Below are 26293 nucleotides of genomic sequence, written 5' to 3' on the forward strand. Positions count from 1 at the left end.
GACTGGCTGAAACCACTTGCCCCAAGGAGCGAGCCAGAGCCTAACCCGGCAGCGCGGGGCTGGAGGGGGAGGGGGAGGGGGCACAGCCAGGCCGGGTTGCCAGGCAGCCCAAGCCGGACTCGAACCCCAGACCCACCAGAGAACAGGATCAGGCCAAACCCGCTGCGCCACCGCAGGCCCCCTCAACCCAGATAGGAACCTTTTAAATATTTTCAACAAACGTCCGATTTATTTGACTGTTGCACCGTAGAACAAACATCCGCCAAGAAATTACAAAAGCGCCACAATAGACAAAACAATGAAAATTCACGTAACACATTTACGACGGATTATTACAGGCGCTAATAACGAACCAGTAATCGGCGTCGCAGAACCACCACCACGTGCGAAGTCCATGTGAGTTCAGAACGTTGCTCCTAAGCACATGGGCACACCCCTCCTCGTCACTGGTTGGCCAATCTATACCAGTCAACACACAACTGATCGCTGATTGGTTAATGTACTTGTCAGTCTTCGGAGTCATTTTCTGTCAGCCGTTCGGATGTGCAGTGACGGCACTGCTAACGAACTAGCCACACACCGGTAAAGGAGGTAGGTGCGTTTATTTACCTCTCCCAACTCACAGCTGCTGTCGGTGTGAGCAGATAACAGTTAAACGTGTATCAGGTTGGAAAGGTGTGGGGAAAATCGAAATAAAATAGAAAAGGGAGCTGTTTTTTTGTAGTAATCCATCTTGTAAACACGAGTGTCACTGTGGCAGCTGTGATAACGGGTTAGCGCTGTCCGTGGGTAACGATTATGACACACACACGCCAATTTATCATATGGCAGCAGCTCCACCACACAGACAGAGTGAGACGTGTTATATCTAAGCTCTTATTTACCCACTCGGGCCCGGTACCGAACGGCACTGCACCTTATACATCATATCTGCGTTATAATTCATATGTCGTGTGTGTGTGTGTGCGTGTGCATGTGTGAATTGTGTGTCAGCTTCCGCTTTACAAGTGCGCGCCCCCGGCGTTCAAACCTCTTCCCGACCAGAAGCGCAGCGCACAAAGTAGTAAACATCATAAAAAAAAAAAAACACTGTTCATTCTTCATTCTTTAATCTTTAATCTCCGATTTCACGAGTCGTCATGGTGAATCATCATGTCGGTTTGTGTAGCGCCGTGTGTTGCACTCACTGGTTCGTGGAGCGGACTAGCTTTGGCACATTTTGATTTTACACGCGGGCTCGACCTGCTGTTCACCTCTTCACGCGCACCTCCTTGCTGCGTCTCGAGCTCTGTCACCAATGGTAAAGTGACCCAGCGAGCAGTGTGGCCTGAGCTCGTGCTGGAGGGTGACCTCAGGTGGAGAGGTCACTCACTGCTCTCACACACTGCAGAGAGCTCAGGGATCCCCCCCACCCCCTGTTTTTATTCCCTTAGCGCCCATAATTTAAACATGCTCTAGTGTAACAATGATGCAGATGAGATGTGAAGAATTGAAAATATTCCCGTGGCCCTCTTTGCAAATGTTCCGTTTCCCTGAAATACTGCAATGCGAATACATGCAGTACGTGTGAAAACTAATGACAGCATTATTTTGACAATACATATTTATGAACAGGTACAGTTAAATTGGCAAGAAACCCAGTCGTGCTCGGTAGATAGGGGTTTAGGGATATAAGAGGGGGGAGATGGAAAGGCACAGCTGTATATGCATTGGCTGGATGAACGCCTCACACACGTCTTCTCTTATTGAATCTTTCATGTTTGTGCCATTAAAGCAACGGGATTACACGGGCTTTGCTGTGTAACCTGATTTTGAACGAGTTTTATAAGGTCTTTCTCAGTCTTTTTTTTTTTTTAATTGTCTTTCGTTTCTCAGAGCTTCGTGTCCGTAGTGGTTCCCCATGTTAAGAAAGTTGCAGGGATTTCGCAAGTGAGAGAAACGTCTAGTGAGTGTGCATTTGCCTAGCAGCTGTGCGGCTTAGGGCACGGTGTAAAAAATGAAGTAATAACCTTTTAAAAGTACAAGACGAGTTTAAGAGGCTGTCAAAGATTCAGCCACATCATGTGGAGCACAGGAACTGTAGCCAGAAGCGACTTTCCCTCTTTGTCGGTAAACTGCTTTTGTCTGGGAAACTCTCTAATAAGCCATAAAAACAAAGTTTAAAACTCTGTAAAAGAAGTTGCTGCAGTGTTCAGCGTTTTGGAAGCTCTGGTGGTGAAGTAAGTATAACCAGCACCTTTACATCGCGTGTTCCTGCATCATAGCATCCTGCAATTCCCTCTGGTTCTTGCCACAATTTTCAGAGGGGAGTGGACACACACCTGACACATACCAGCCAAGGAAAAATACTTCAGAAGAAGTTCCAGTTTTGCAACCTCTTAGATTAAAAACTAATCCTAACAGAAATAGTGGCATTAAATTTTGGGCCGATACAGTTGGTTGTTGCTTCATTCAGGGTGAACCAAACACAGCAGCCAACCAGCTCTGCTTGTATTTGTATTTTCCCCCAGCATGAAACCATGGTAGTTTTGCGCATGGTACTGTACTTAAAGTGAGTTGCCCATATGAAATATCCAGATGTCAATTAATTTGCTAGTGACTTTTGATAAGTGTCAACTGAACAATGAAATATCATAAAGAGGCACAGCAGACACAAAGGACTCGATGAAGAACACGAAAGAATGAACAAGCTGCCTAGCAATGGGGGAAAAAACACAAACCTGCATACATAGCAACTGCCTGCAAATTGAAAAAGTATTTATTTAAATATACATTTCTCACTTTGTGTATACAGGCAGTCCCCGGGTTACGAACGTCCGACTTACGTACAACCTGTAGTTACGAACCGCTCCCCGTAAAGCCTACTATATTAAAAATTCGAGTTGCATACAATGATTTGTAATAACAAACGGGCGCTACTTTGCGTTTCACGTCAAAACATAATGCGTCTACAGCGGTTCATCGGCTTGTGGGCGGGGCGCGTGAGCCCGAAGTAGGACAAAGACTTCCTTCTTTTCAGTCAAACCACGTTTCTGTTAACAGCGTCTTGTGTTACTTTATTTGGCTTTATTTGAAAAACAATTTTGCCCTCCTAACCGTGGCACCAAAGCATAAATGTGATGCAAGTGATGGTTATGCATCAAAGAAAATGAAAACGATCACGACTGATACTAAAGCGGAAATAATAAAGCGATCGGAAAAAGTTGAAACGCCAAGGAACAATGGAAAAGCAAAAAAAGTTTCTTTAATGTTTCTTCTACGTTAAGTTTTTATGTATGTTTTAGGAACGGAACTCATTCGTAATCCGGGGACTGCCTGTAGTTTAGTGAAAAAAAAAGGTGTAGACTTGGCAGATCTGCATTGTCTCAAGATAGACGGAGGCCCAACACCCCCTCGCCAGGGGCAAAACTGATGCCTTTGTATGACAGTGCTGTCATGTCAGCTGCTCTATCTTGAGGCACAGTCCCCTGGTCTTTCACCGCACGTGTGTGTGAGATCGTTGCCACTCGACTTTCTTCTCTGAGGAGAGGGGACAGGTAGAAGTGCACTGTTCCCAGACACGAGCCGTCCTCAAGATGGAGGTTTGTCTTCAGGCCCTGGTCCTGGATTTGATGAACACCTGAAAACCTTGCCGCTGAGACCAAGAAAAGGCAAAATTTGTTTAACTGGAGAAGTAATTTAATAATTAAAATTGCTCTGTTATTATATTATAATTATAAAAAAAAAACAGATAAATACATAAAAATATAAACCCCATTTTCAGAAAAGTTGGGATATTTTCAAAAATGCAATAAAAACACACACACACATTGTCTGAAGCTGCTTGTCCCATACGGGGTGTCAGGGAGCCGGAGCCTAACCCGGCAACACAGGGCGCAAGGCTGGAGGGGAGGGGACAGACCCAGGACAGGACGCCGGTATATCGCAAGGCACCCCAAGCAGGACTCGAACCTCAGACCCACCAGAGAGCGGGACCCGACCAAACCTGCTGCACCGCCGTGCCCCCTGTAATAAAAACAAAAATCTGCAATTTGTAAATTCTCTTTAACCTTCCTTTAACTGACAAAAGTATAAAGAAATGACTTTTAATGTCTTGGCTGACCAACGTGATTGTATTTTGTAAATGTAAACAACTTTAGTACTAATGCCTGCAACGCACTGAAAAAAAAGTTGGAGCAGAAGCAAAATAAGAGTGAAAAGTTTATGGAATGTTCAAGTAACGCTGTTTTAGAAGATTCCACAATAAGCAGGTTAATTAGTAACAGGCGAGGGTGTCGTGATTGGGTATAAAAGGAGGATCCACCAAAGCAATGATGGGTTGTGGCTCACCACTTTGTGCGAGAATTGTCAGTCAGCTGAAATAGAACATTTTGCAACACAAGACTGCAAAGGATTTAGATCTTTCACCATCTACAGAATGTAATAGCGTGAAAAGATTCGGGGAATCTGGGGAAATATCAGTGCGTAAAGGGCAAGCCCAGAAACCATTAAAGAATGTGCGTGACCTTCGAGCCTTCAGACGGCGTTCCGTGAGAAACCGTCACGCTGCTGTGATAAATATAGTCACGTGGGCTCGGCAGTACTTTGGAAAACCGTTGTCACTTAACACAGGCCGCCACTGCATCCAGAAAGGCAACCTGAAACTCTATTGTGCAAGGAGGAAGCCATACATCAATTCTATCAAGAAATACCGCCGAGTTCTGTGGGCCCGAGCTCATCTCAGATGGACCGAAAGGCAGCGGAAACGTGTGCTGTGGTCAGATGAGTCTGCGTTTCGGCTCGTTTTCGAGAAAAATGGACATCGATGCCTCCCTGCCGAAGATGAAAAGGACCATCCAGACTGTTATCAGTGAAAGGTGGAAAAGCCAGCATCTCTGATGGTGTGGGGTGCATCAGTGCCCACAGTATGGGTGACTTACATATGTATGAAGGTACTGTTGACGCGGAGGCGTATATTGGGATTTTAGAAAGACATATATTGCCATCAAGGTAACGTCTTTTCCTGGGAAGTCCATGGTTATACAGCAAGACAATGCCAGGCCTCATTGTGCACATCCTACTACAGCATGGCCTTGTAGACAGAGTGTGTGTGCTTGACTGGCCTGACAGCAGTCCGCATCTGTCTCCTATTGAAAATGCATGGCATGAAGATGAGAATCAGACCGTTGGGTGGTCGCCGTTGAGCTGAAGTCTTGTATCGAGCAAGAATGTGTAGAAATTGCACTAGCAAAACTGCAGCAATTAGTATCCTCAGTTCCCAAATAAATTAAAAAGTGTAATTGAAAGGAAAGGTAATGTAACACAGTGGTAAATGTGCCTCTGTCCCAACTTTTTTTTGAGTATGTTGCAGGCATCAAATTCTAAATTTATTTATCACACACACACACACACACACACACACACACACACACACACACACACATACAGTCTGAAGCTGCTTGTCCCGAGTGGGGTCACGGCGAGCCAGAGCCAAACCCAGCAGCACAGGGTGCAAGGCTGGAGGGGGAGGGGACACGCCCAGGACGGGACGCCAGTCCATCGCAAGGCACCCCAAGCAAGACTCGAACCCCAGACCCACCAGAGAGCAGGACCTGGCCAAACCTGCTGCACCGCCGCGCACCCCTTGTTTATATATACAAAATATAATTAAGTTGCTCAGTGAAAACATTGAAAATCTTTTCTTTGCACTTTTGCCAGTTAAATAAAGAGAATTAACAAATTGCAGATTCTTGTTTTTATTGCATTTTAGAAAATATCCCAAATTTTCTGGAAATGGGGTTTGTAATTCAATAAATAACTTTGCTTTAATTAATAATTACTTTAATTAATTGATGTAGAGTTTGTGTAGAGGGGAGCCCTCCATATGCTGCGAGCCTGCAGGAAGAGAAAGGAAAGACCTGACTCCAGACCACATTCTACACCGCGTGTCTGAACAAGTGGGTAGTGTGTTGCAGTGGACACCCAGCCCAGCTGACCTCAGTAGGAGCTCTAGTTGCGATCAAACGCATTGCTGCGCCACACGTTTCGCTCCTCCCTCAGCGGTTTGCTGAGTTTTAGTTTCACCAAAGTGCATGCGCCCTTTGCAAAGAATTCACGGCAGAGTGAGTGACTGTGGCCTCGTTGCGTGTTTTGCGCTCACGGCGCATTTGAAGAGAAATTGCACGTTATGTTGTTAAGAACTAAATCCAACATATAGAGAAAAATGGATGTTTAAATATACAAAGCAGCAGTTATGCAAACTGGGGTGAGCAGCACCTTGCACAAGTTATAGGATTACACTGCGCGCTGCCTGTCGCGTGTGTGTGCGTGTGTGTGTGTGTGTGTGTGTGTGGGGCCGCTTTGAGCAAGACAATGTGGGTCTCTACCTTGACAGCGCTTGTGACTCTGCCCTCTATTTCCCCGCCATTCTGTGAAAACACCACACACAGCATTTTGTGCTGATCCGTTATTCGTGATGTAAATTAATTTAAGGATGAAAAAGTTGTGCCGTTTTTGTGTGTTGTGTAAGCGCTGTTGCATTGCTTAGTGTGAATGTATACGGCACATCTAAATGACTGTCAGGCTTCGTATAGCTCATCATTTGTTTGTTTAGCTGACGCTTTTCTTCAAAGCAATTCCCGGTGTTAAGCTACTCACAGTTATTTACCTATTTATACAACTGGGTAATTTTACTGGAGCAATTTTAGTGTAATTACCTTGCTCAAGGGTATTACAGCAGGAGGTGGGATTTGTACCTGTGACCTTTGGGTCCAAATTCAGCAGTTCTAACCACTAAACTACCAACTGTCTGTATATATTGTACAATATATTATGTAATATGTTCCTACGTATAATAGGCATGTTCATTTCAGGAAGGGGTGCTTTGAAAAAAATGACTATATGTTGTTTATTTAGGTATTTGGCAGCTACAGTTTCTCTCAGAATGTTGAGTTTTCAGTCATTAATAAAAAGTACAGTGAAGAAGTTGAGCCAGATAATCCCATTTAGAATTTTTGTCGCTAGGCCAAATGTGGATTGCTGTCAGTCCAGTGAGGAGCATGGTAAAAGACATCTTTTTTATCTTCTGTTCCAGTTTTTCATTCTTCAGCGAGTCGGATTTGTGTGGTGGCCGATGTTGTCGTTACCATCATCGCCGTCATACAGCAGCGCCGGTCCCTGAGGGTCCATAACCACAGCCATGATAGGGGACGCAGTTGGCAGCCGCTATGGGCTCAACCATTCCCACAGCTTCTCTGGGTCCCCCACAGCCATGTCCATCGACAAGCTCTTCCCTGCACTGCTTGAGTGCTTCGGGATCATCCTGTGTGGGTACGTGGCAGGTCGTGCCAACATCATCACGTCCACGCAGGCCAAAGGCCTGGGCAACTTCGTGTCCAAGTTTGCCCTGCCGGCACTCCTCTTCAAGAACATGGTGCTGCTGGACTTTGGCAACGTCGTCTGGTCCTTCCTCTGGAGCATCCTCATCGCCAAGGTGTCAGTGTTCATCATTGTGTGCGTGCTCACTCTGGTGGTTGCCGGCCCAGAGAGTCGCTTCAGTAAAGCCGGCCTTTACTCCATATTCGCCACTCAAAGCAATGACTTTGCTTTAGGATACCCGATTGGTGAGTAGTCCCGTCACTGACTGATATCCCACTGAATGACGTTGCTCACCCAGCTGGTGAGTAGTGTGTCTTTCATTCATTGCTGTCGCTCATGACTGTGTAGGCTTCACATTGTGTGAGTAAGGACAATGTGCTATTATTGGCCAGAGAGCCAGGTATTAGTGTCAACCTAATGTTCAACATTAAACAAAGGATTTCCTTTGATATTAAACCTAAAATTTGAAATTACTATCCTCTTATCTGGTACAACAAGGCAGTCTGATTATTTTTTCTGTCAGGAAGGATATAATATTCATCCTTTCCAACTACCTGGATTTTATTAATTTGTCTGTACCTATTTTATTGTCACGGTCTCCTTTGTTCATTTCATGTTCAGTGGAGGCCTTGTACAAGAACACCTATCCAGAGTACCTGCAGTACATTTACCTGGTGGCTCCGGTGTCCCTCATGATCCTCAACCCTATTGGGTTTGCCTTCTGTGAGATCCAGAAGTGGCGGAACAGTCAGGACCAACAGCACAACAAGTTGCGGATTGTGGGCGTGGTGATCCTGCAGGTTCTGAAGAATCCCATTGTATTCATGGTGGTCGTTGGCCTTGTTTCCCACTTTCTGCTGGGCCACAAGATCCCTGTTGTCATGCAGGAGTTTGTGGATGGCCTTGCAAACTCTTTCGGCGGGGCGGCTCTGTTCTACCTGGGCTTGTCCATGGTGGGCCAACTCAGGAAGTTCACCAAGTCTACTGTGGTGGCATTGATTCTTCTCATCACTGCTAAATTGTGAGTGTCTCGGAAGTGGTGGGCAAAGCACTAAGTCTTTAACGGCTGGGTTCTTGGAACACTACCAGCCAAGTAGGGAGTGTCCCGGATTGTATGGTATTTTGGCTAAAGATAAAAATGAAATCCAACGTATGACACAAGTCAGGAGAACAGTGTTAATTAAAGTCTTTACAAAGGAATCTGTGTGTGTGTGTGTGTGTGTGTGTGTGTGTGTGTGTGTGTGTGTGTGTGTGTGCGCGCGCGCGTGTGTGTGTCCCTTGAACTGAGGAAATGTGAACCTCAAGGAATGCGGAGCTCTTAAAGCTGTGTGCTGTTTTTCAGTCATGCCTGCTTCTAATGAAGCATTTTGCGAGGATAGGACAGCACACAGGTCTGAACTTTAGCTGATCCCATATACATATATTTTTCACCTGTTGCTCAATGACATATTCAACAGGGTGACAAGCTGGACCACATTCCTTCAAGTACTTTTGGGTTCTGCAAAGAATTTTCACTTTTCACGCTGTGTTGCTGTTGAACTCCTGTAGGGTTTGACTCAAAGACTTGACATTGCTTAGTGTACTTCTAAAACTAAATATTTATTGGTGTGCCATATAATTACACAACACAAAAGCCATCAGAGATCATTGCAATATTCAAAAAGCCCCCAAAAGCTTTCCTGACCAGATACCACCAGATAGAGCTGTGGACACTACTGATTCCTCCAGCTATTTTCTATGATATGTACATGTTTGTTGCTGTGCAAACCTAAATCAACCAGGTTAATAGACTTTCCTCTTGTTCTTTATGGTTTGTAGACTCAGGGATTACCATAACCCAGCAGGCAGGTGCATGGGCAAGGTTAATAAATTCCTGCCTTTCCTGCACTAGGAATAAAATATGTATTTGCAATTTCTTAAGAAGTCAAGAGAACAATCTTTGAGTCACTGTTCCATAAGCCAAAGCTTAGAGATCAGGTTATAGGTTGGCTTTGTGTGAAACTTTAGCTTTGATATGACTGGAAGGTGAGGGACTAGATCACTGCGAATACCACTGAGAGTGTTTTTTGGACCCGGTCATTTCCTCTTGTTTTGATTTTCATTGGCTTTGATGGAATACAGGTGGGAACGCAATTTTGTGGCTGCGTTTCAATTTTTCTGTCCTCTCCCTTCCAGGTTAGTGATGCCATTGATCTGCCGGGACATGGTGGAGCTGCTGGACTCAAACAGCAGTAGTCCTCAAAACCACACCAGCCTCTCCAACTATGCATTTCTCTATGGCGTCTTCCCCACAGCCCCCAGTGTGGCTATCTACGCCTCCCAGTACAACATGGAACTTGAAGTTGTGAGTCACAGACGCTATGAAAGTGCATGAAAGCTGACTTTTTTAAGCTCATGACTCAAGGACTTTCCATCTCGCAGACTTCCCGCTATGCTTACCCGGCACTTTTGCAACCTTTGCAAACATATACGTAACCAAATATTTGTCCTCCCATCTGCAGATTACCTCAGGGATGGTAATAAGCACATTCCTGTCCGCACCTATTATGTATGTCTCCGCTTGGTTACTGACAATCCCATGGATGGACCCAAAGCCATTGGTGACTGCGCTGCAGAACGTCAGTTTCAACATCAGTATCGTCAGTTTAGTTGCTCTGGTGAGGAGTGTTTGTTGTCCTCCTGCATGTCGTTGTGAAACTGGTACTGGCTTTGGTTATATTCGGATGCTGCTGTTTTTCTTTTTTTTTCCTCCTCTGTTCTACCCGCTTGGTTTTCATTTCCCCAAGTATGCTGTAAGCATGCCCAGTCTCACTCAAGCCACACAGCATCAGCCTCATGAAGTAGACTTGTGGTACCAAGAGAGGCAAACTAAGAGATGAACGTGTATGAATGGGTGTAACAGGAAGGGCCAGCAGCAATCTCCCTCTTACTGCCGTCCGCGGCGGAGGGGTGAGGGAACCAAGAATAAAGTGGCGGAACAGCCCGAGTTTGTGGTTCTGTGCACTGTGCTCTAGTGTCTAAATGTCCTGTCTCCATGGCAGTTATGAGTCAGGAGTAAAAAGAAAATATTTTAAATATACCATTTAATTTGTCGAGGAACTGAGCAAAAGAAAGACTCTTTGGAAGCTGGGAAGATTTGATTTCATACCAAAGTTTCTCTGACACGGTTCTCTGTTGGCTCAAGGTCACTGGGACAGTAACAAAATGTAGACCTTCATATCTGCAAGGCACTGAGGAAGTCAGTGAACCGGTATATTGTCAACATAAATTGAGAAGTGAATAGAAAAAGCAGCACAAAAAGATTGTGCATAGGAAGAAACAAAGTGGAAACTCACCATCAGGCTCCCTGTCTGTCTCTACGTTCCAGGTTTGGACCATTGCCGTCATGCTCCTGAGCAAGAAGTTCAAGAGACTTCCGCACATGTTCGCCATGAACCTGTTTTTGGCGCAGGCAAGGCCACGATATTCGGCACAGGACTCCATGCCACGTCACACAGCGCTAGCGCAATGCACACCTGCGACACTTTAACCCTTTCCCCTCGCTTCCTCCCAGTTTCTGGTCTGCATTGGCATGATCTTGTGGAACTTCATCGTGAAGCAGGACAACTTCATTGGACAGGTGTTGACATTCACGCTGCTGTACGGTTCTCTCTACAGCACCTATGTGTGGACAGGTGTGTTGCATGTGCATTCGTCATTAACGGACTAGAGACGGCAAACTTATTTACACAGAGTGACTTGGAAATAACTACAATGATACTGGGACGGCAGGTCGTGTAGAGGTTAGGACCATCGCCTTGATAAGACGTCCTGGGTTCGAATCCTCGCTCCTGCTGTAGTAGCCTTGAGCAAGGTACTTACCCTGAATCACTCTGGTATAAATACCCTGCTGTAACAGGCAATAGTACTGGGAAATCATGGATTATAGTGGGTGAGACAGACACTTTTAACCTGAAAGTTGCTGGTCTAGGATCTTTGATATGGTTCCTTTGACAGGAGTGCTCCTCAAAGCTCCTCAGACCTGAAATGCTCTAGTCATATACCTCACTGTAAATGAGTAAAAATTACATAATTTAGTTCAGCTAAACATTTGCAGCCATTTATTATTATTATTATCATTATTAGTATTATTGCTATTATTATTAGTGTTTTAGCTTCATTGTTTTATATCATAGTAATAGCTGTAGTAATAATCAATCACTGTCTTTCCACACATTGTCTGTGTCTCAGGTCTCATATCTCTGTCCCTCGTCCTGATGAAGAAGAACAATGAAATGACTGTCCCCCCTGGTATTTTTCCGATCCTGGGCTGGGGGTAGGTGCTGCTCCCTTTCTCCAGAGTGTCACGGGCTGTTGTGGGGACAGGGGTCAGTGTGAGAACTACTCAAAGTGAAGCTTCCCGTGACTTTCTGCAGAGTGCCAGCACTCACAATGGGGATCCTGCTCATAGTTGCAGAGAGCGTGCCTGGCACCATTGACTCAGCCTTCTTCTACGGACGGACTCAGGTACGAGCGCAGGCTGAGGAGGCCCAGAGGGTTCTGTTGAACCATTGTGCCTCACATGGGTATGCGCTGCTGTTGCACACTGAATGTTTAACGTGAAGGTTCCCTTGCTGAGTTTGATTAAACAGAAATTTCCAAGTTTATGTTTAAAAATGCAACAAATATTATATATATACTAGGAAGGAATCGTCGATATTTGGATAAGGCTTTATGCAGCTATTCGTGTGATGTACATTGATTCATGTGGTGGAAAGAAACGAACTAACTGCACTTAAGAATCACGCATCTACATTCGTCTCTCTTTCTGCTGATGTAATGCACACATTGTATTTTCTGTGAGATGTAAAGTACATCGCTTTGGAGAAAAGCGTCTGCTAAATGAATGCATGTAAATGTAAAAATACCTTGAAGCCAAACTGTAAATGCAAGTGTGTATTTTTTTCTCCAATAGGGTGATTAACACCATGCAAAGAAAATGTGAAATGAGGTTCGAGTCACATGACTGTAAATACTGTCTGGGCAGTTGTGTTGCAGGCTGCACCGTGTATGTTGACACTGCTCTCCTGTCGCTCTGCCAGATCATCAGCACCGCAGTGGTGCAGTCTTGCAGCATCCTGCTGGGAGGCTGCTCTCTCATGGGTCTCAGTCGGGGCACCCAGGACCTCAGCTACCAGGTCCTCGAACGGGGCTCCACCTCAGGCACCACAGAAGACCTGCAGCCCGAAAACAACCTGGAGGACCAGACCGTTTTGCAGTCAGGGACAAGAGGAGGCTGCATTAATGGAGGTACTGTGTGCTAGCGAGATGGTTGTGTGTACGGTGCCTGTAAACACACGTGGTCTAAGGCAGTGGTTCCCAAACCCATGGTCGTGACCCAAGTGAGGGTGCTGAGGGTATTCCTGAAGGTCGTGAGACGGTCTCAAAAAAAAAAAAATGTGAAAGTATTATAAATGGATTACTTCACAGGCACAGTATGAAGGATTATTAAAATGATAATTAAAGCAGAATGACTGTGAATGATATCAGGGAAAAATTGGTAGTGTAGTGGTTAGAACTGCTGCCTTTGGACCCAAAGGTCGCAGGTTTGATCCCCATCTCTGACTGTAGTACCCTTGAGCAAGGTACTTACCCTAAACTGATCCAGTAAAATCACCCAGCTGTGTAAATGGGTAAATAATAAATACTAATAAAATAGGCTCTTTGGAGAGAAGCATCAGCTAAGTGAATAAATGTAAATATAGCATTCATATATTCTTAATGTTATAATGTTTGAGTGAGTTCTCGTCCAGAAGTCGTGCGTTAAACACCAACATGAGTCTTCTTTCATGGGATGAACTAGATGGGGGGACAAGGGAAACGGTTTGCCTTTTCTGTCCAGACTGTGATCATGCGAACTCGGTGAGTGGAATGTTTTTCATAAATGACAGCGTCGCTGTGATGTCCAGCGGCATTGTTTGTGTCTTCATGTCATTGTGTATGTCCTGTCAGAGTGCCAGATGTGTGAGTGCGCTCAGCCGCAGCCCATGCCCGACATGATCGTCAGCACCCACGTGAACGACACATCCTGCCTGCAGCCAGGTATTTTACCCACTCACCGCTGTGCTCATTTGCGCTTAAAGGTGCTCACTGTAACATGCAGAAAAACTCAGCGTATGATACAAAGTTACATTCCTTTATTTGACTAGTTTAAAAACTCGGAATATTATTTTTTTTCCTTGTCAGGGCTGTCCCTGGTTTTTACAAATACAGCAGCCACTTCTGCAAATAAAGAGCTGGCAGCATTACTATAGCCACTAATGAAATGCAATATGTAATTTTTTATTCTAAAACCAGGGTAAGAAGTTGCTGTAGTTTATGTTTGAAATTCTGGAAGTGATGTGTACTGACTTAATTTGGGGTTCAATGTAATTTGAATCCCCTCCCTCCTATAGTACCCTTAATCAAGCTGGTACAGTAAATATGACTCAGTTCTACAAATGTTGAAATTATTGTAAAGTTAATTAACATTGTAAGTCACCTTGGACAGGGTGTCATCTAAATACCCAGGGGACATAAAATAATAAATAATAATAATAATAATAATAATAATAATAATAATACATAAAATAGTTAATCTAAAGAAACAAACCTTGTATTTTCAGAAATTTCTGGAACTGTTGTTGGTGTCCTTTATGTAAGTTTCCAGTTAAAGGAGACACGTGGGCAACTGCACTTATCTTTTTCTGTATGACATAAGCGTGGTTTCAGCACCGTTGTCTGGCTTCTCGAGGGTTTCTGCCAAAAACAAGCGTATTTTGTTAAGTGCGTACGGTACAAACAAGTACTGTTACTTGGCTGCTCTGCTAAGCCATGGCCACACTATTCTGGTCTTTTTCAGTTCCTCTCTCTGAAACGGGTTCCTCCATGTGCACAGCTTCCGCTGTCAGCCTACGTGTGTGACAAGCATCTGTGAATGTGACGTGACATTTGGTGGAACTGCCCTTCCCTGGGCAGGTGTCCCATGTGTCCACGGAGTGTGTGTGTGTGTGTGTGTGTGTGTGTGTGTGTGTGTGTCCGTCCGGCAAGCGCTGCCAGTAACCGGTGTCTCTACCGTGTGTGTCTCCCTTCCAGGTGAGTGCACGGCACCGTGCGAGTCGCCCCACTGCCTGCTGGTCCAGGAGGAGGAGCGCCTGCAGCAAGCGGCCGATCGCCAGGTGGCTCGCCACACGCTGCTTTGCCTGCTGCTCACCGTTAGCCTGTTGGCTGTGAGTCGCATCAGCCCCCCCGAACCTCATCAGTGTTTCCCTTATAATTTCTCTAAAAACATATAAAATACTTACTTGGTTAATGACTACAAATGTGCAGTAGAGCATATGAAATCGGAATAACGATGGCCCCCAGTGGACATCACTGATGTGTCATTGTAGTATAATTGCCTGATGCAGTGACGCTTTTTAATATGTAGGTGGTAACAGAAATGTATCTATACATACTTTATGCCCATACTTAAGCAGGTACATATATAGATACATATATCCAGACAGCGAGAGGGCAAAAATGATATTTTTCAACACGGATTTAACCTGTATGGAAAAACATTACCCAGAACTAAAAAGCCAACATTCTGCACTCGTCCTCATATTTATCTTTTGATCTGAAATATAAATTTCACGAGCATTCAAAAAATTAACCATAATTTCTTATGTAAGTTATATATAGAAAAATCTGTTTGTGAGAAACCGTGAAAAATCATGTGACCTCTAGCATCAAGACATGTGAGCGGGTTTTATAATAAACACATAGATAAAAGAGCACGCTATGAAAATCAGAATGGATGAACAGAACTGTAACAAGAAGTATTTTCTCCCTAACTTATTTCAAGTTAATTTAACATTGCTGGTTGAGCTGTGGGGGTGTGGTGGCGCAGCGGGTTTGGCCTGTGCCTGCTCTCTGGTGGGTCTGGGGTTTGAGTCCCTCTTGGGGTGCCCTGTGATGGACTGGCGTCCCGTCCTGGGTGTGTCCCCTCCCCCTCTGGCCTCACGCCCTCTGTTGCCGGGTTAGGCTCCGGCTCGCCACGACCCCACTCAGGACAAGCAGTTTCAGTCAATGTGCGTGTGTGTGGTTGAGCTGTGTGTTAGCAGCACCATTGTGTGTTAATGAAACACACACTGGCAGCAGCCGCAGCACACAGCTTCCTCTGTTGTGTTTCAGAACTTGTCCAGCTGTCTGTGGTGGCTCTTTAACCGAGACCCTGGGAGCCTCTATTTAGAGCTGCAGTTCTTCTGTGCCATTGCCAATTATGGACAGGTATACGTCCAACTGTCCAGCTGTCCTAACCATCTGGTGATGAATGCTACACGAAAGTCAGAGTGAATGAGCTGCTCTTCTCTCTCTTCAAAGGGCTTTATTTCATTTGGGATTTTTGGACTGGACAAGCATTTAATTATAATACCATTCAAAAAAAGGTAAGCGCTTTTTTTTTATTGCTGTAGCTTCAGTTCCATTTTTGAGCCTTTGGATTTATTTGGGTGGTTTTTATTCAGCTCTCTCAGCTGTTGAAGTGTAACATGCTCTTATATAATATAGTTTTGCAGCGAGGTGGCACTACTTATGTTCCCCAACCATAATCATTTAACCCCGCAGTACCTTGCCATAATGCCCATGTGGGTTGCTCCGGGTTAAAGAATCATGCTAAATAAATGAGATGGATGGTGGTTCAGCGGGTAGCATGTGTGCCCCGCAGTGTCTGGGCTGTGAGACTTGGACAAGTGTTCAGTCTGTGTGCAGTTTACACATTCTTACCGTGTTGTTTGAATTTCTGCTGGCTGCTCTGGTTTCCCCCCACTTTCCAAAGACGCATGTTTTTTCTCCAAACTGGAGACTCGTAATGGTGTGTGACTCTGCATGTGGGTTACATTGTTCAGTTGTGTGGATGGGTAGGTACTTGTAAGTGTAGCGTACCTAGCATTGTAAGGTGCCTTTGTCAAAAGGTGTCAGCATATGCAAATAAACAGTAACAATGGCAATAATAATATTAATGATTCGATAGTACAATCAGTGGTGCTCCCACAATGCTCAGCATGCTCAACATGCTTATTGCTCCTGCGTGTCCAGGCTGGCGAGTCTGTGGCAAGGGCGCGAGAGGGTGGAAGAGCCCCAGGCTGCTCTTCCTGAGGAGATCAGACTGACGTGCACGCAGTTCATCAGGTACCACAAGGACCAGTGCGTGCAGGACATCGTCCAGAAGAGGAGGTAAGGGTTCAGTAACATCTGTCTCACTTTTCTTCCACTGTTGCATTATGGGTCGAAATCAGAGTGGTTCTCCTCATAGGCTCTGTTTAGTAGAAACAATTGCTCAGCAGCCCCATCCCATATGATACATTATAGCCCATCATAGACTGGTAAGTGTTTTGTGAGTAATTACAATTAATTAATTACAGCTGTGTCACTTGACCCTTTCGGCTTTATTCGTGCCAAAGCTTTTACTCATTCGAATTGCGTTAATTATTTTAAGATTATGCGGAAAAGCAAGGATGTAGGCTTTTTGCAAAGTGCATGATGGGACTGATTCAAGTAAACATTACATCATGTATGTCGGTTTAATGTTGCATGATGGGACTGCATTATTTGTCAGGAGAGACAAAAGAAAATACGAGCTCCTCGTTTTACAAATGGTCAGGTGACAAATATTTGAAGACAAACATTTCTTCCAGGTTTTGAAATGTATTTTTATTGAACTTTCTTCTCCTTTCTAAAATGGGTTGGTAGTGCAGGTGGTCCCCGATTTACGATGGTTCAACTTACGGTTTTTTTCGACTTTACGATGGTGGCGATAAACATTCAGTAGAAACTCTACTTCGAATTTTGATTCTTTTTTTCTTTCCCGGGCAAGCAATATGCGGAGCAATACTCTCTCGTGATGCTGGGCAGCGGCAGCGATCCGCATCTCCCAGTCTGTCACGCAGGGGTGTGTACTACGTGTATTAAATGTATTTTCGACTTACGATGGGTTTTGCGGCACATAACATGACCGCATCGTAAATTGGGAAACACCTGTAGTACATTTAGCCTGTATTTACCCACTTGGCCCATAGCTGGCAGTAAAGTGTACTCAGAGCAATAATGTGGAACCATCTCTAGTCAGCTCACTTCTACATGTTTACAGCTCTTGTCTGCTAGCGATAGTGTTGCGATTAATAACAAAACGACAACCGTTCACACGTTCTTGGGATGAACTGGTCAACAATCAGGGCTGAATAGCAGTCTGTGGACATCATGCATCTTTATTTTCAGTCATTTAAAATCTGTGTTCGTTTCAAGCTATATTGGAGTTAAGTATTTTCAAAAAGTCTTACAATATGTATTTTAAAATGTGAAATACCAGTGAAAAAGTGTCTTCCAAAGTATTTTTAACAAAGTTTTTTTTACATTTATCATTGGTATATTCAGGATTTCTACATACCCCAATGAGCAGATAAATAAAATGAACATTTGTATTATGAAACTTCTGTTAATTGCGAATTTGGAGTTATGAACGAAATGAGCAGACTTTCGGTCCCAGCAATGCTTGTGAGTTGAGGAGCCAGTGTAACGCATTTCATTTTCTGCCTGCCTGCTCATGCTTGCACTTTTGTATCTGCTCCTTCTAGCTCCTCTTATGTGTCTCTTCCCCCTTTGTCCTCTTCCCTGCTCTTTCTCTCTCATCTTTCTCCTCCCCTGCCTAGCAGCTCTGGTGAGAGCCTAACCGGCCCAGTGGGTGAATCCTTCCTTTGATACGCAGGTGTGGAGAGAGGACCGTGGTGGGCACCTTTCTGGGCAGCGAGCTGGTGGAGTGGCTGCTGAGGGCGGGAGTGGCACGGGACCGGGGTGAGGGGCTGCTCTACGGCACCCAGCTGGAGCAGGGCGGGGTGCTCCAACACGTCGCCCGCGAGGTCGGCTTCCAGGACGACAGCCTGCACTACCGCTTCACGGAGGGCGGCAGGCTGGCGAGGTAGCACCAGGATGTGGCGTGTGCACCTCTCACGCATGGGAGGACAACTGGATTAGCGCAGGGTTGCAGGGACTGTCTGTAACTGTCCGGCACGTAGCCGAATAACGTAACGAGTAGCTGCTTTTAACTTTGGTTGCATGGTGGGAATTTATGAGTGGAACTGAAGAATGTGAACAATTGCACTGTTTTTCCTCAGACTTGGACGTCTTGGAGGAAAACATGTCAAACAGATGCCTGTAGCTGTCACAGGTCACGAGTTAGGGTTAGGGTTTACAGCTTTAGTGAGCTCGGACATGCTCGCTCAGATGTTATGAATTCTTGTTTTTTTCTTCTCCTCGTAGCCTTTTCTCTCTCTATTCATGACTGATCTTCTCTGAGGACATTGCTGCAGGTGTACACATTTTTTGGGCTTCCGTCCATTGACCTGCCTTCTAGGGTAAATGTTTTGTGCAGCACCGGGCAGGGCACATATCTGCGATTCACACCTCGTCCTGCTATGGTGGCAGTGGCCACAGTGACACTGTACCAGCAATGATGTCTTGTACTGATTAGCACCTGTGATTCACATATGGGGTATTCACTAATGTCATTGAGCGTTATTTTCTCTTCCACACCTATGAGAATTAGGTCACAGTTATAATTGGTTACTTTATGACCATTGAGGCATCTTATGCTCAGCACTGAATTGCATCCATTGGATTAATTGCAGTTTAAACCCTAAAAATGACATGAAACTGACTGAAATTTAAAATGCTGCTGTCATTTCATTGTAAACTCCAGTCCACTTCATCCATCACTTAAAGTTTACCGAATTCCTTTTTGTATTGATAACTTTTTCAAGTTTCTCTTCATGCAAGCACTAACCTTCATGTGTGCAGTGTGGCAAGGAGCTTCCTCTTCCACAAGTTTAAGGGTGATGGACATGATTTCATGGGCTGTTCTGAGTTCAGGAAGAAAGTCTTGTTCAGGTTAAATAATCTATGTAATAAGCATAATCCATAATTACTAGAAGTGTTACAATGCATCCAAGAGGAGTTATGTACTGTAAGGATGGAGTGAATTTTAGCAAGAAATCAGGAGGACCCATCGTGTTCACTGACCATCGGTGGTGTATTTAGGCAGCTGGAGTTTGTAAAGGCAAATGTAAGGGAGCATAACACATTTCTCTAATAACAGAGCTACTGATATAGGTTGCATGTGGAAAATATGTGCTTAACTCATTTTAAAGATGTTTCTCCTGTTGAAGTACTCAGGTAAACCATGTTACCAAGCCAGATTTTTGTTTTGCTTGTGTAATGTCGGTACTATGACGGACGCCCTGTTAAGCTTCTGTTTCTCACTGGTGAGAGCTGACATTTCTGAGGGGTTCTACTTGATTCGTTCTCATGTTTGTTATCAGTAAGGCAAAAGGATGGTCAATTTTTACAGAACAATTTCATGTTATTTTGAAACAAGCCATAAGGGGTGGAAACCGCTGTTACCGTTTTATTTTGTATTGCCTTTTTTAACCAGTTACCGCTCCAATCTCATCACTTTTAAACACAGTAAAACAGGTAATCATCAGGTAAGAACTATTAAAAGGTTTTTACAAGTTGTAAGAAAACAAGTACTGTAGGTATAAAACTAGTCTAAAAAAATAATTCATTTTCATTGTAACTCATAATGGTCTGATGATTTAATACAAAAATTGTTGCCAGGCTGTTTTTGTTGATACAGAAATGCCAGGCTTTACAAGAATAAAAGCAGTAACATTAGTCTAGTACCCAGTCACTGCAATATTTATCATAAATAAAATTTGCTCTGAAGTGACATATGTTTGTGTCCTGACAACTTCACATTTTTCTCATTGTAAATATTAACTTTTTGTAGTATATGCATGCACCAAACATGCAGTTTGAGTGGTCTTCATTCTTTTAATACTTGTAAAAACAAATTCATTTACAGCTATTCCTTTCATGATGAATCAGTACTTTTGTCCTCAATATCTTCTGTATCTGTGACATTACTGTCCTGAAGTATGTTTATAGTGAAACTACTGACCTACTGCAATCTACTGTGATTTGGACAAATTGCTTATTGGTTACCATTTTAAACACATATGTGCGGTTCATGTTATATTTCACTTGCGTACAATAATGCAACATTTGGAATTATCCAAGTAATAACCAGGTAACACCCCCTTTAGCTCATTAAGCTCCTTATAAATTTTACAGATCAGGAGTACTATCTGTACCATTTCTATTTTCATCTTATATTAGAGGCTAAAGAGTTGAAAATGTGCACTATTTAATCATTAACTTGTTTAATGCAGATTAATTCATTAACAACCAACAATTGTTTTCTTAGGCTTTGCCATATATCTTCAGCTCCTCCTCAGTGGTGTTTGAGAAAAGATGCACCGCTAATGTGGAGTCCTCGATGCCACTTGTCAGATACTTTTCCATTTCACATATCTTCTCCTTCTCCAGCTGCCTCATATTCTGCACAATCTTCATACCTCTATCCTGGAGAAAACACAAAAAAAAAAAAAAAAAGAAAACTTTTCCACTATAGTTTCTCAGATCTGAAACAGCCACTCTAATCAGCAGCAAAACTGAAAATCTTCACAAATAATAGTCCTCTGATTGCAATACGATTTTAATTTTAACAGGTTTTGTCTGGAATTACTGACAGAAAATTGAACAATGTTGCCCTTTATAACTGGGGGAAGATCTGCTGTTTGAAGTCCAACGGATTTTCCACTAGAGTGGCAAAATGTAGCCCAAATAAATTAAGGGTCCTTAATGAATCAAAGTTACAGAAAGCTGTGCTCTACCTTGTTGGTCTCGATGATTGCAGCCACCACCTCGTGTTTGAAGAACAGCGGGTGTCTGCGATTGGGCTTGCTCTGGAAGCGTGGTTTCTTCTTCACAGGGTCATCCGGCCCAAAGCTTGGAGAGCAAGTCTCCTTCAACTGTTTAATGTCCTCCACAAAGATAAAGGGCTTAAAAACAGACCTGGGTGATGAGCAGGGCAACCAATGTAAGTCGCATGACTTCCTATCCACACTATGTATTACAGTATTACAGTCACGTTTAATGGCACTTTGACCTGCATGAAAATAAGTGGAATTAGTGCAGATTTTCTGCAGATCAGCTATGTTAAGTCACCTTTCTGGGTCAGGAGTCCCAGTGAAGTAGTGTACACCCGGCAAGGACGGATCCCGTGGGACTACAGACACCATGCTGCCAGTTGTCATAAAAATCCCTTCCCTGTTGATGCCACTTTCTTTGTCCCTTAGAATCTCCATCATGGTCTCAGCGGTGATGTGTCCTGTTGATCAGTGAAAAGCACTGTTGAACCTATACAGGTGCTAAATTTCCCAGTCTAGAAAATATCAGAGTTGACATTTCATAATGTCCCTTCTCTCCACCACTCTTTCATCTCCTCATCTCTCTAAACCAGCAAAATAAAACGGATACCATTGCTTTTTTCCAGAAGCCTGCGTCCCTCGCAATATCGATCGTTTGACGCCTCGATTCTGCCCGTTGTCCTGTAGGAGTAGACTTCTGCAAAACTGAACTCGGACTTCCCGTCCCACCAGCCTCGGCTCTTGGCATACCGCCTCGTCTCAGGGTGCTCCTTGTCTATCTTGGTGGTTATTGAGTACTGGTTGGAAATATTGCGATGTCCCTCTTTTAAATAAAGCATCAAAAATGCAATTACTAAAACAAAGGAAAGCAACACAGCTTTATTAAGCTCCATTTAAGCCAGTGGGGACCCCTGATCACACACTGGTACTGTGGAGTCTAGTGTTACCTTTGATACGTTCAGCTGCCCAGTACTTCCCAGCAGTCTCCAGCACCCAGGCCTCCTTCCTGTCTGCTATCAGGAAGCTGTTGTGATACGTGAAGCCGCTCATGTCCTCAATGCAGTTGCCGCCCTGTCCGTACTTGTCGAGAAGCTCCGCGACGACGTCCACGGCCTTCTGAGCGCTGTCGGCCCTCTCCAGGGCAAGTCTAAATGAAGGGGGTTCAGTTCAGTAGCTGCTTTCGTGGGGTCAAAGAGCGACATGTCATAGTTTGAGGTAGAACGAATTTAATGTATACGCTCTTTTGGTTCAATTAAAATAATAGTGGCTTTCACAAGGCCAAGGTGCGAGAACCTGGGAATCGGGGGTGTGAGACAGCCTCACCGAAAAGGTCGTTTTCAAGAATGACATGTCCACCTGAACAACAGAACTGGCATTTTCGACATTTAGCGAAGCCTCACCGGACCAGATCCATTCCCAGCAGGGCCTCCGGGTCGTCCACACTTTCCCTGCCCCACACCGCCTCGTTCCCTACGCACACCTGATGCTCATTGGCCCCCATCTCCGCCCCCCACAGCCACGCTGGTCGGCTCAACACCACGGCGTAGGTGTGCGGGACCTGCTCGATCTCGATGTACGTGCACTGAGCATGAGAGGCACAGAGTGGTGGTCACTCTTCACTCGCATCAAACTAGTAGCGATCAAAGTTTTTACTCAGAACTGAAACAATACAAATACCCAGCAATACAAGTGGATAAATCATGACAAAGTTGACTGTAACAATTAACATCTCCTTGGGTAAACGAGTAAGCTAAATGAAATTTACCGATGATGATAATTAGAAAATAATTATAACAAGCGTATATATTAAAGAAGAAGTGGAGAAGCCCAATGCCTAGGTGGTAAATCAAAGTGACCTTGTGTCACTTGTGGTAGAACAATACTACACCCAGGTCCACACGAAAGCTGATGATGCTCTGAACGAAGGGAGGCGTCTGCGGGGAGGAAGATGAACGTGGGAATCACCTCCACTTTGTCCCCAGCACCATGGTCTCTAGCAGCGAAGTAGACCACCTCCTGCACTTCGTCGCAGGGCCGGTCCGAGTTCTTCCCGAAGACGATGCGGGGGCCAGCGGTGGACGGAGGCAGAGCCACAAAGGTGTCGCAGGAGGACGGCAACATCCTGAGGGACAGGAGATGCTCAGCACACGGACAAGACCTTTTACTCAAACAACGCATCCAGGCAGGTACCCGAACAAATGAGCTGTACCAGGCTCATCATCAGGTGCCATGATGATCATGATGATCATGATCATGCTTTACTACAGTAACAGTACTTACCTGAAAATCATGACATGACAGTAACTAAGGATACCCAGCTAAACAAACAAGGGGATCAGATAAGTAGGTTAATAAATAAATAATTACTATTGTTAGTAATACGCTGAGTGTCTCCCGCAGTGAACGAACGCACACAAACACAGCAGTCAGTGTGTGTGCGCGCGCGCCCGCGCGCGTCGCCATCGTCGTCTTGTGTGTGTGTGCGTGTGAAAGATACACACCCGTTTCCTGTGCAGATAGGTACAGATCATATGGTGTTGTACTCTACTAGTATTTCGCGGTCCGTCCCTGCGACAGTGCACTCGGAGTGCTAGTTAGTAGAAGAAGGGTGAAACAGGGTGAAACAGGGGTCAGGCGGCACGGCGCGCAGTAAGAGCCGCTGCTTTACGGCAGAGAGGCGGTGCAAAGGTCGCGCTTCAGTCGGCAGGAAACGACGTCCCGGCGGGTGTCGACATTGCGGCCTTTGGACACTTTCCGTTCGTCTGTCGCGGCGCTCGTGTGTCTGTTCGTGAGTCCGGGGCAGGTGGGGGCGCGCGTGCACGCACACACCCAACGTACTGCATCCCACGTCTGTGAACTGCTGATTCGCACCAACTTCCGGGCGGAACGTTTCGCGAGAATGTGCTGCAATATGGACAAAAGTCACGGCATTGTTCTCGTCACACACTCTACGCCACTCGTTACTTCGACAGAGTCGAAAATATTGTAAAGCGGCCACGTTTCCTGTATTAGGTCAAACAGTGCGCCCCCTGGTGGTTGAGAACGGAAAGCGCGTCTTGAACAGACAGCGGCGTGTGACGTCACCACGACCCGGGGAGGGAGTTGTTGTACGGTTTGAAATCATCACAGTGGCGCCTCTTGAGACGAAATCCCGGGACAAAACTCGTACATTTTGATGCAAATGCAGTATAACTAGTTCCAAAAGTCGTGCAGTGTGTGGCGAACAATGAATTTCCACAGTATTTCATGTGTGACAATAATTTCTGTGTTCTGCGAATTTAGGTGTGTAAACAGCAGCAGTGAGGTACCGTAAAGTACAATAATAATCTGATTTAATTAATGGAGGAAATTAAGAAAAGAGTGCATCTAAGAATTTAGTTAATGTAAATCGTCATAAGTCACTCAAGATAACACAATCCAATACTAGTCTATAGTATACAATAATATACAGTAAACTTTTCTGTGCAATTAATACTGGCTTCCACAAGAAATATTCCAGAAAAGTACTCCTGCTCAGTGTCGATTTTGTACACTGAGAAAGTTGTACTGAAAATTAGAGAAAGAGACTCAGACACTTTTGCTCAAAGAATGTGCTTCTGCACAATTTATGCAGTAATGCAGCAATGTTTCAGAGTACGGTTTTTTGGAAGTGCTTATGTATGAACAAACCTCTGTATTTAAAAAAAAACATTATTTTGAACATTTTTGACATAAAAAAAATGCCAAGCCTTCTCTTTCTGCTAAATTGGGTAGAGTGGCATGGTGGCACAGCAAGTAGTGCTGCTGTCTTACAGCACCTGGGTGGTATGAGAGGATGTGGGTTTGATGCCTGCTCAGTCTATGTGGAGTTTGCATGTTCTCCTTGTGTCTGTGTGGGTTTCCTCCCACAGTCCAAAGACATGCTGTCCAGGTTCCCCCATAGTGTGTGAGTGACAGAGAGAGAGAGTGTGTTCCACTGATGTCTGGATGAGTGACCTAATGTAAGTAGTGTATCTAGCAGTGTAAGTCACCATGGTGAATAAAGTGTGTGGGCTGATAACGCTACATAGAGTTCATTGGAAGTTGCTTCAGAGAAAAGAGTCTGCTAAATAAATAAATGTCAGTTGACAGCAACTCATTTTGGGTAGATATGAACACAAAAAAATGGTCTTAAGATAAATAACATTGTGCATTGCTTTGGAGAAAAGTGTCAACTAAATGACAAACTATTATTTACTAAATGGTATTCATTTGTATCTTTTGTTGTACTGCCCTGTTACAGAATATAGAGCTGATTACAGCTGCTGCCGTTGAACCCAAAGGTTGCAGGTTCAAATCCTGCCTCCAGCTGTATTAACCTTGAGCAAAGTCCTTACCCTAAATTGCTCCAGTGAAAAGGGTGAATACTTTTTGTAGCAGAGTGTACCTTGAAACCATAGGTTTGTTTGGAATAAAGTGTCAGACAAATGTAGAAGTAATGCACATAAGGGTACAATCAAGAGGAATATGTCAGTAGCTCCAGTACATGGAGGTGCTGATGCTCTGGCAAAGTAACACATTTCACACAGTTGCACACAGTGAGGGTTAATCAGAATCAGAACGAGCTTTACTGCCAAGTATGTTCACACATACAAGGAATTTGTCTTGGTGATAGAAACTTCCACAGCACAGACAATGACAGTGACAAGATGCAGATGAGAAGATAGAATATGTTAATGTAATGTTACCATTATGTTGCCCCTGGTCAAAGGATGTGCCAATTAAAAGAAGGGGGTAGAGGTGTGGGTTTTACCGCGTTTTCTGCCATGCTTTGGTCTAGAGCTCCTCTTCCAAGTGCTGAGCTGACTGTCGCTGAGTGGCAGCGAGGGACTCCTGTGTGTGTTTGCTGAGGGAGGGTCCGGCACGAGGACGGAGGAGCAACGCAATTACTGTGTGTTGAGAGGAGGCCCACTGCCGCTTCAGGGCAATAATACCGCATCGTGTGATTCCCCCCTGCCGGAGAACGGGCCACAGTTGACTTGTTCTCCCCTCCCGGCAACAGGCTGCCGGCGACCGGCCGGCCGGACGGACATGAAAGAGCCCTTTAGGCTGTGATTTGCACTAACAGGCCTGTCGATGCTCCCCTCTGAGTTGAT

At 44.6% G+C, this 26293-nt stretch overlaps 2 protein-coding genes across 5 annotated transcripts; one reads left to right on the forward strand and one right to left on the reverse strand.

Annotated features, from left to right (window-relative positions):
• Nucleotides 1-514: 514 nt before the first annotated feature.
• gpr155a (G protein-coupled receptor 155a) lies at nucleotides 515-19720 on the forward strand. Of its 4 annotated transcripts, none has more exons than XM_018729050.2 (16): nucleotides 515-591; nucleotides 7073-7601; nucleotides 7978-8377; nucleotides 9532-9700; nucleotides 9858-10013; nucleotides 10724-10807; nucleotides 10910-11030; nucleotides 11587-11671; nucleotides 11772-11862; nucleotides 12438-12645; nucleotides 13348-13437; nucleotides 14470-14603; nucleotides 15550-15645; nucleotides 15739-15803; nucleotides 16453-16590; nucleotides 18119-19720. In XM_018729050.2, exons 2-16 carry the CDS (start codon nucleotides 7178-7180, stop codon nucleotides 18330-18332), a joined length of 2475 nt encoding a protein of 824 aa, XP_018584566.1. In that variant the 5' UTR covers nucleotides 515-591; nucleotides 7073-7177; the 3' UTR covers nucleotides 18333-19720. The 4 variants fall into 4 exon arrangements, with proteins under 4 accessions (XP_018584566.1, XP_018584569.1, XP_018584570.1 ...); XM_018729053.2 differs by having other exon boundaries at nucleotides 18063-18201; XM_018729054.2 differs by having other exon boundaries at nucleotides 18066-18201.
• Nucleotides 19721-19800: 80 nt separating this feature from the next.
• On the reverse strand, nucleotides 19801-24178 carry scrn3 (secernin 3). Its single transcript, XM_018729055.2, has 8 exons — nucleotides 23681-24178; nucleotides 23145-23301; nucleotides 22580-22761; nucleotides 22127-22326; nucleotides 21790-22002; nucleotides 21478-21640; nucleotides 21144-21324; nucleotides 19801-20832 (listed from the first exon to the last, which is right to left on the reverse strand). The coding sequence occupies exons 2-8, from the start codon at nucleotides 23298-23300 to the stop codon at nucleotides 20671-20673; spliced, it is 1257 nt and encodes a 418-aa protein (XP_018584571.1). The 5' UTR covers nucleotide 23301; nucleotides 23681-24178; the 3' UTR covers nucleotides 19801-20670.
• Between the last annotated feature and the right edge of the window lie 2115 nt (nucleotides 24179-26293).

Source organism: Scleropages formosus, chromosome 21, assembly GCF_900964775.1.
Source record: "Scleropages formosus chromosome 21, fSclFor1.1, whole genome shotgun sequence".
Classification (NCBI taxonomy): domain Eukaryota; kingdom Metazoa; phylum Chordata; class Actinopteri; order Osteoglossiformes; family Osteoglossidae; genus Scleropages; species Scleropages formosus.